Source organism: Xiphophorus hellerii, chromosome 5 (genome assembly GCF_003331165.1).
Source record: "Xiphophorus hellerii strain 12219 chromosome 5, Xiphophorus_hellerii-4.1, whole genome shotgun sequence".
NCBI lineage: Eukaryota > Metazoa > Chordata > Actinopteri > Cyprinodontiformes > Poeciliidae > Xiphophorus > Xiphophorus hellerii.
Genome location: NC_045676.1, coordinates 27,168,472 through 27,178,968, shown reverse-complemented (window position 1 = coordinate 27,178,968; position 10,497 = coordinate 27,168,472). Strand labels below are relative to the sequence as shown.

General features: G+C 39.3%; 1 protein-coding gene across 1 annotated transcript in view; it reads right to left on the bottom strand.

Moving 5' to 3' along the window:
- Positions 1-816: 816 nt before the first annotated feature.
- The window catches only part of LOC116719932 (vasorin-like), a 30,086-nt gene continuing 20,405 nt past the window's right edge, over positions 817-10,497 (bottom strand). The window contains exon 2 of the mRNA XM_032562774.1: positions 817-6,193. Within this exon, the coding sequence (XP_032418665.1) occupies positions 4,065-6,173 (2,109 nt within the window). The 5' untranslated portion in view covers positions 6,174-6,193 and the 3' untranslated portion in view covers positions 817-4,064. The remainder of the gene's footprint in view (positions 6,194-10,497) is intronic.

The following is a 10,497-nucleotide window of genomic DNA, read 5'->3' as shown; positions in this document are numbered from 1 at the left end:
ATAAAAGACGGAAGGATCAGCCGCTCCATTTGCTGCACTATGATTTGGAGGCGAGTTATGTTTTTTCATAGTTAACCATTTTAACTGAATAAACATCCATGTTTATTAAGCCCATGATAGTTTCCACATATCATCTCCGATGTCCACCGGACTCTCGGCTGCGCCATGTCAGCCGTTTGGGATTCCCCTCCGTGCTTATTACGTCACCGTGTTTTCTGATTGGTTCCCTGTCACATTCAACATGTTGGGGAAACCAGGACAAAAAAATGTGAAATTGTGCCATGTGAACTAGGCTTTAGCTTACCCACCAACATGCAGGAGCCTTATCTGATGACTTGCAATAATATCTGCTTTATTTTTTTTTTTTTTTCAGCTTTGAGAACAAAGCACTGTAACAAGACTGGCTTGCTTACAGGGAAATGTGTTGTAATATAGTGAACTCTGTGTGCAAACAGCTCTAATGCTACTGTCTTAATTTGTTATTCACTGTACTAACTAGTCATATTCAATATTCTTAAGTTATCCAGAGAAAAATGTTCAATGTGGGTATATATTCATCAGTCGTCATTTACTGAAATAGCTTTTGATGATTATTACTGAAAAAAAAAAGAATTAATTATAAAATTATAATCAATCAAGACTGATAAAAAATTATAGTTTACAATGAAAAGGGACTAATAATTGATTGTGGAAGTGTATGCTAGATTTGTGCTCTAACCACAAACCAAACAACAATCTCATGTAAACCCGTAAATCCACCACTAAGTCATTAAACGCTTCAGTAAAAATGCATCAATGACCAAACAACACAGATGATAACAATAATAAGTCATTTTAATACTGTCCTGTTCTCAGCATTGGTAAAATATATACAGAAATGCTACAAGTGAAACTAACAAACAAACAAAGAAGACAACGATAAGAAAAGACAAGTTTCCCTAAACAAACTGAGAAGGTACTGTTAAAAAGCATGTGTAAAAAAAACGTATTACAAACAGAACCTGCTATTTTCACTGGCCAAAGAAAAATGGAGAATCTTCTAGTTACAAATTTTGTAAAACTGTTTAAAAGAAAACGGGAAGACAAAACTGGTGATGGATGGTCTTGGTTTATATATACTGTACATGTACAGTATATATATATATCAAGATACAGAAAAATGAACAAATAGACAAAACTTTTAAAAAGTAATGAGGGTTTTTGACAAATTTAACTCCAATGAAGTTGATATTTCAGTTTATCCAGTTTATACAGTGTGGCATGGGGCAAAATAAAAAACCTTTTAGATGTGTACAAAATCACAACGCGACTCTTTAACGTTTTCACAATGACATCGCTTTAAAAACACATAATTGCTCTCATTAATTTTTTTCCCCCGCCATGAAAATTAAATAAATAAGTATGACGGAAACCCCCAAAGTGTGTCACAGTCTCGCTGCACGTCACAGAAGCCCACTCTTGCTGTGTCGGGGTTGTTATTGTTGTTACTCTGTTATGGAGAACAAACACAAACATTATTTTGAGCTGAACATGTTATACATCTTCAATAGAGAAATATTAATAGTATTAATTACAATTCTATTTCGATATTAAATTTGGATTAAAAATGCAAACTTGTGTGCATTTTTAAGTTTGTGTTTTATTGCTACAGGTGTGCTTTGATAAGGTCTCGTGAGAATTAGACTGGTATTTATCTTTACGCAAACTGTAACTTAGGGAACTTTTAAGTGATGTTAACAAAGATGACAAGCAGTAAAAATAACCATGACGATACATCTTTTTTTATAGGGCAAATGTGAGATTTCTGAGCAAAAGACACCCCAAAATCAAACTGTATTTTAATGATTGAAAACATGAACAAAAAATCATTGCTTTTCCAGTGGATAAGTGATTTTAGCGTTACTTTTTGACACATAAAGCTATTGTCTCTCTTAAAACAAGAAGTGACCACCTGGTGCAGTACTGGTGTACACAGGAGGACAGTTACTTTACAATAAAACGATTTGTTTAATGAGAATATGTCAATTTACATATTCCCATTAAATATTGAAATATTCCCATCTGTTTAGTGCCTAATTAACTTGGAAAAACGATATACTCCTGATAAGAACTATAAAGTTAATCTATGCTGAAAGTATGGGTGAGCTACGACAGGTCTAGACGACAACAGGTCTGTTCCACCCCACACTCAAACAGTTTCTCTTTTGGATTATAAAACAATCTGGACTAAAATTTTGGATTTGGAAAGAGGGAGAAAGACACAGTTAATGCCATGGAAGTTTATCAGGTTGGAGAATGTGTTATTTTACAACAGTTTTTTTTTTAAACGTTTGTTGTACCCTGCTGCTACAAAACATGTAAAGCATTCAACCCATTACTGGTCTTTGTAAATGGTCCTTCTGCTGTTTTGCCGCAGTAATTAGCTTCTGATGCTACTCATCTTTCTCCATGTCTGAGCCAAATGAAGGAGTGAGTTTTACTACAACTAGAGTCTGATTTTATACCAACGTTTTACCTTTGTTTCCATCCACCACGTCTTGTATTAGTGTAAAATTACATTTTATGGTCAAAAAGAATATTATGGATAATGGCCTCTTTTCACCAATGCCTACTCAGCGTGGCTCAGCTCGGCTCTACATGGTGATGAAGGTTTTCCACTTGTAATGGTTTGCTGAAAACGCAACGTCAGGGGGACTAGGGAGTCACTAGAGTAACTCCCCTACAATAACTTGACCCACCATTTATAAAAACTCACATTCACTCTATGTGAAGTTTTTAAGTTACCACATTTCTCCTGATTTCTTCCCCTTCACTGGACAAATTACCTTATAAAGGTTTTTGATAAACTTTCATTTGAGCCGGGACATTTTGATAGCATCGCTTATGTCCTGGGTGTACATTGCATTATGCTCTGTAGTCCAAGTTTTCTGTTTCAAACTTAACATGATCATATTTCTGTTCTTTGTTTTTCAAGAACCGATTTTCTTGATTCTGGACATAGAATATAGTGAAGGTGTCTTGAGCTGAACAAAAATAAAGAGGAAAAGTTGACATGATCAGACATAATGACATTATGCCCTTTGAGCAGAAACAACCATTGCTTCATCTCTCAACAATATTAATACTAAATGACTATTTACAAAAAACGCAGTAAAATTTACAAAAAATGCAGAAAACCAACTGGTAAAACAGCCTCTCTGTAACGGCACAGAATAATACAAATAGAGTCCATTTTACTTAATCTTTCACAGTAAATTTAATTCCAGAGAAGCCAAAGGCTCTGCCATGTAGGAAACTGTGGTGGTTCTGGAGAAACTGCAGAATCCCAAATCTGTGTTGGCGAGGTTTGTTTTGTCCTTACATTAGACAATGTCAACGCTTGATCCAGACTTTGAACAGCGGTTATAGTCTGTAACAATTTGCAAAGTTTCCGAACATAACTTTGTTGTTGCTTCTCCAAATCTTCGCTTTGTAGCAGTCATCACAAAAGAAACAAATGCAGTTTTCAGTGCAACTTTTTTTTCCAATCCCTTGCAGGTACTTGAAAGTCCATTGACATTAAAATGTATGATTCAAAAGTCTTCATGTCTTTAAACCTCTGGCACTTCTCCAGTTCAAGGCACTTTTTCAGTTTCAGTATTCCCATATCCAGCAACAAGATTAAAGTCTTTCTCTTTCTTTTAAGCAAAGAAAAAAAGTAGAGTTATAGTAGGTCACTGCTAGCTGGCACTGTCCACTACAAAGACCCTTCTAATTGATTGCACTTGATTTATTGTTTGGATTAGATGTTCCACTGCCATCTTCCATTCGCTGAATTTTAATCACGTCTTCTTCATTGTCCCATAGTGGTTAAGCACATTTTGAATATGCTGTGATCTGAAATCTCATTGTTTTGAGTCTCTTAAATATATAATCTGGTATGTTATTTCATCATATGCACAACAAAGGACAGAAAGTGCCCTATCTCCAATAGTGGACATCTGATATGGGTACGAAAAAAACTAAGAGAGATATAGCAGGTTCAGAAAGTCCCAATGGAAACTCTGCTTAGACTCTGCTCAGCGTTAGAAATAAGACGGCTTCAGTGTTGCTTGATTGTTATTTGATGGACAGTGTCCTTGCATCAAGGGTGCTTCATAGTCCAAACTTCCATTTTGTTGCAGTAATGGAGGGAGTTGTGGGGTCTGGCAACGATCTGCCTCAGGCTGTTTGAGAGGTAGTGTACCATTGACTCCGTTCTCTAGATGAACCTTTTTACCCTCCAAGTCTATTGCCTCAGGATCCGTTGAGCCCAGCTCTAGCTCCATTTCTGAATTTGCCTGCCTTTTCTTCTGTACACAGATGATTGTACCAGCCACCAAAACCAACACCAGGACTAATGCTAGGACCGCCAGCGCTGCAATGAGATTCTTTGTCATAGGGGTGTCTAGATCTATCAAATGTTCTACAAAGACAGTAGGACTAGTGCGAGCCTCTGTACAGGGACCCAGTTCTACAGAGCTGTTACCTTTATAAATGATCTTTTCTCCAAGAGGACTGACACAGACCAAGTAGGTACAGTTTGGGTTCAAACCTCGTAAAGTGTATACAGGGTAGTATGTTGGCAAACTCAGCATTTGAGGGCGACGGTCAGGGCCAGAGAGGTTACGATAGGTTAGCCTGATGCCACGAATGTTAGGCCGTGTCCCGATGAAGCGGTGCAGGTCAAGGAGTATTGATGTGGATGTCACCTCCCGTGAGCTGATCGCATCTAGTTTATCTGGCATTGCTGAAGTCACCAGAGAGACCTCTGTTTCAGATTTCTGCGGGACCTCGGGAATTTCACAGTAGTCTCCAGATGATCCCGAAGAGCACAAACAGTTGAGTAGGCCATTCGGGTCAAAATAGCAAGTCCCTCCATTCAAGCAGATGTTTTGTGGGCAGAAATGTAACTCGTTTTCCACAACAGTAGAGCTAGGAGACACTGGAGGATCTGATCCGAAGGATGGGTTGTCTGTTATGGAGGAAAAAGTTTCATCACTAGGTGGTAGAGGGGGAGGGATAGCATTAGTATGGGCGGTTTCTGGAGAGGTGGTAGGGATTTGGGGAACTGGGGTGTTTTCTACCGGGGAGCCAACAGATTCTGTTGTGGTTAGTGGACATCCAAAGTCGTTGTGCTCTAATGCCGAAAGTGTCTTCCCAGCATTAACGAGAGGAAAATGGCATCTGGTTTCCTCTGGTCGCTTCAAATTGACTTCCTTCTCTTTTAGCCAGACAGGGAACCAGGCTAGTGGACAGAGACAGTTGAAGGGGTTCTCGGCTACGGTCAGTTGTGTCAACTTTGAGAAGCTTTCAAAAAAACCTTCAGGAAATCCCTGGAGATTAACTCCGCTTAGATCCAATTCTTGAAGTGCAACCAGTTGCTGAAAGTCCCTCACCCTCAGCTCAAAAAGTGGGTTAGCAGCCAGGCTTAGTTTCGTAAGCCCCTTGAGGGATTCCTGCTTCAGGGCTTGAGGGACTTCCTTTAACTGATTCATTGACAAGTCAAGTTCATGAAGGTTTCTCAGGGAGGCTACAAGGTTTTCATCCAATGACGGTAGCCCTAATGAGGACAATTTTAGGGCTTCTAGATGGGGAGTATGAAGCTGTGAATGTTCCAAAGATGGGAGTTTATTGTCACTGAGGTCTAAAAGAAGTAGCCTGGGGAAATTGAGAAAAGGCAGGGAGGTGAGCCCGTTTCCTTGCAGCTTCAACTCCAACAGCATCTCTAAACCTTCAAAAGCTTCCCAATGAATGCTCTGAATGAGGTTTCCATGGAGATACAGCCTCTCTAACTGGCCCAACCCTGAGAAGCTGTCTTTGGAAATGTGAGTTATATGGTTAGCAGAAAGGTCTAAGTTCTTCAATTTAGACAGCGACTTAAAAGCCATGTCAGGAATTTCCGCTAACTTATTCTGGCTCAGGTCCAGTGACAGCAACTCGACAATGTCTTTGAAGTCATCTTGGGCCAAGGTTTCAATATCGTTCTGAAAGACGTATAGATGCTGGGTGGAGATGGGGACACGGGGTACAGTGCTGGACCGCCTGTAAATGCAAAACACGGAGTTTGGGGAGTTGCAGGAACAGGATTCTGGGCAATCAGTGGAGAACACCACTTCAGAGGCCAGTAGGAAGCATACGACGTAGAGGAACATGATGACGGCAGCCCAACGCTCTGAAAAACATAAAACAGAAAGAAAAAGGTTAATTTTGATTTGCTGGTTGAGCAGGTCATATTTAAAAGACATTTTGAAATTATGTGTGAATGCTTTCCTGTCCACATTTTTAACTTTAGGTACAGCCGTAGACCCAACAATTGAAATGCAGACTTCTACTCATTGTTGGAAACGTACTAAGCTAATTGTTGGATAAATTTGATCCAAATTTGTTGGCAGGAAATTTTCTGCCAACAAATGTACAATAATTTTCTGGTGAAGCTGTCTGACTTAAGAAATTGCAAGTGTGTGATGCAGCTTATATGGTCTTGTAAAAGTTATTATATTTAGGAGATGTTTGTACTTTTAGTTTGTCCCCAAGCCAAAACCCAAGTCAACTTCATCAAGCACTATACCCTCTGTATAAATTAAACTGGCTCCACCAACTGTGTCACACAGCTATTGTCTGCATATTGATTTTTAAATTATTTCATTTCTTGCCCTTATTTTCCTATTTCTGTAAATGTTGGACATAGCAGCACCTATGCCTTAGGTAATGCAATTATTTCGTCAGTACTTCAAACCATTAGATGTCAACTCATATTTTTCAGCTTTTCTGTTTTGATCCTATTTTTAATCCATTCATTTTTTTGCCAATGGTTTTACTTCGCCTTCTGTGTTTATCCTGGTGTTTTTCTTGCAGTTTCTGAAAAACGCTTAATAAATAAAAACTGATCAATTGATCGCTTGATAATTCCGTCTAAAATGCCATAATTTAGACGTAAAACCAGAAAACCAAAGCGTTTGTACTTTCTTGACCACCACAGCATGCCGTTACTTTCACTTCCTGAATCAAAGTAGCAGCTCTTTGGTTTCAGACCAAATGAGAGCTCTCTGCTGGGATGAAAATACATTTAGATTACTAGACTTTCACTATATGCGGTCACTTACTGTTTATGGAACATTAGAGCCAGTCATTTCAGGATGCCAGAGTACTACTGGCACACACCGAGTAATTTGATGACAGGAAAAGAGAGGAAATATAATTATGTGTTAGTATCAAAACAGGAAGAGCAAGAGGAGAAACTGGGACAGCATGTTATCTTATGAAACTTAGTGGAATATTAAAAAAAAAAATTTTTTTATTTGTTCCTTTACTTATTGTAGTTTTACTTATTGACCTATGACCCTATTTTAAACCAGACATAGTAATTAGACACGCAGCTTTTCATCTACAAAGAAAGTAAATTTCACTTGAGGATTCAATAAGAAGCTTTTCGTTTGTTTTAAGTAAAAACGACACAACCATTATTCTTTGAACACAATGTTAGTTGCCAGTTTCAGGACTCGAACGGTGTGTATGCGGTTTTGAATGTGTCCACGAGACGTCAAGATGGCAACACAAACTTTGACTGACCTCCTCTGACTGACTAGTTATTTCAACTTTGCACTTGATGCTGACCTTCACATGGACAAGTGTGAACCAAAACCCAGCTACACTGCCGAGCCAAAAAGTGTAAATGTAAAGAAATATATAGAATTAGCGTCATGGAAATGATGTGACATTAATAACATGGTTTTAGGTCCATTTTAAGAATGACAGCCAGAGCATTTTGTCTCCAGGACTTGAGTAGGGTCACTACAAACTCTGACTTTTTTTGTTGTTGTTTGTTTGACAGTATTAGAGAGGGATTAATAACAAGAGTATTGACAAACCAATTATTTCAAGGCGTTTACACTGTGTAAGTATTTGAAAATTTATGACAACAGATGCTTAAGTGGAAAATATCATGTATTTTCTAGGAACACCGTGTCATTTAATAACACAAATATAACTTCAAAGAAATTTGACTTTGCGATTTAACGCCTTGAAATTCGGCCTCTGCCTCTTTTTTTTTTTTTTTTTTTTTTTGTAACCCCTCCAGGGGGTCTTTTTGTGGGCTCTAGTGTCCCTTTTCATGAAGTAGGCTGACAGGAAAGGGGGAGGGAGAGGGGGGAAGACATGCGGTAAATGTCGCCGGGTCCGGGAGTCGAACCCGCGACAGCCGCGTCGAGGACTTGAGGCCTCCAAATGTGGGTCGCGCTAACCCCTACGCCACCACGGCACGCCCCGGCCTCTGCCTCTTTAAGAAGCTCCGGCTCTTGCCAACACGTTGCCTTCAGCATGTCATCGCAACAACATTCTCCATGAAGTCATTTTCAACTGTTCTCCTAGTTTCACCAAGTGTTTGCTTATTGCTGCTGTTGCTAGTCTGCAGGAGCTGCCTGAGGAAGGTGAGGGCTGCTCTGTAAGGCGGAAGCTGGGCTTTTAGATTGCAGCTCCAAGGAAGAGCTTTATGGAAACAGGTGGCGCTTTGTGAGCAAGCCACTAAACGGCAACTAGCGATTGAAGGATTTCTCAAAAATGCATGAAAGATTCAACACAACAACCTGGGTATGTTCTTGATGATGGATCAGTTATCCATGGTGCTTTTTACACCACACAAACAGAATTACAGAAATACGTTAACATTTCGATATTTGTCTAAATCATTGATACTTGTACCATAAACCCGCAAATTAAATCTTTTTGTTTTCAACGATCCCAAATTTATTGTGACAAATTTCAAATTCACAAAGAGATCACAGCAGTATAAATAATACACTTTTCATTTGCAACATAAAAGAAGCGTTATCTTCTTAACAACAATAAGGAGACCAATGAACTTCTAAAGCCTGCAAGTCAACGAAAAGATGCACAAAACCACAGGGTACAAACATACATCTCAAGGTGCTGTTTGGACACGTCCCCTGCTTCAGCAGCAGGGGATTTGGGGTCTTTCAACCCATATCCCTCACACACATATTACTGCATATGTTTCCACAAGCGCATGCATAAACTCAGTCCACTACACAGCTGGATTCTGTTACCCACAGTTCACTGCAGCAATCGGTCACTGTGAGACAGAATGAGAGACCCACATAAACCTTCATCCTCCCCTTGTGATAAGACAGAGACAGTGGGAGAACAGAGAATGAAGTCTCCATCTGTGTTTCTCCACTATCTTTCTGCAAAGGAGCAGTATTATGTGTTTTCCAGGCACATAGTGCCTTTTTGTAGCACAATCAAGTAACTATTTTAACTTCAGTTGTTCTAAAAAATGCTGTGCATGTCAAATAGGACTTAAATGAAATTTGACTTGGTAATTTAACGCCTTGTAAGTGGGCTTCTGTCTCTTTAAGAGAATCTTGCTCTTCCTAAAACTCCGCCTTCAGGAAGTCATCACAACATGGCTCCTCCATTAACCCTTTAATGGAGGGTTTCCATTCACCAGCGTTAGACTAAGAAGTAGCTTGTATAATGAGTTCGGCAGATGCACCAGCTGTTTGCTAATTTCTGCTGGCTAGTCTGAAGGAGCTGACAAGGGAAGGTTGCTCTGTGAGGCAGAAGCTCAGTAGATTGGAAACTGTGACTCTGGGGAGGAGCTTCACCTCGAAGGTGGAGCTAGGTCCACCCAACCGTTTCACACAGCTGAATGGTTGCCATGGGAGATTAAGGGATTTCTCAATCATGCATGAAAGAATCAAAGTATGTTTTTGATTAGAGAACAAAATTATAACATAATGTCAAGCTAAAAAAAAAAGAAGTTTATTTTACATAATACTGCCCCTATAATGAAGACTCCCACTGCGCTGTGTGTGATTTGCTACAGGACAGCTAACGGCAGATATCCTGCCAAGAACAGGGCTTTAGGCCAGCTAGCATTACAAAGATTATGAAAGTCACATCAAGCGACTAGGTGAGTAACGTGACTTTACAGCATCTTTAAATCACTAGAGGAAATCTTCAAATCAGACAATAAAAGCTTCACCAGTAAAGGAAGGCAAAAGGTGAAGAACTGAGAGCCAGAGACAAAGAAGCAAAGCTGGGATCATAAATTGTGTTAAGAGAGTTTACTGGGAGGTTACTTCATTTTCTTTCAGAATGAAATGGGGACTTGAGTTATTGGCACCAAATTCCCAAAGTGAAATAAAAGCTTACCAGTCAAATCTGTTTCACAACTTCCAATCTTCCTAAAACTCTTGGTGTGTAAGTGGTGTGTGAGGAGTTAAAGTGCGACCAGGATACGTGTGCTGTTGCATAGGAATGTTTGCAAATAGGCGCACAGACATATGTGTGCGCCACGCATACTCAACCCACAATTATCTTACAATTCTCATATTGTAATCGTATAGCTAAAACAGAGCCATAAATATTAATTTATCATTTAAATATTGGAATATTATGAAGTATGGAGTAACGCTGTGCTTCCCCTCCCCCTTCTGTTGCTGTAAGAAAAAGAAA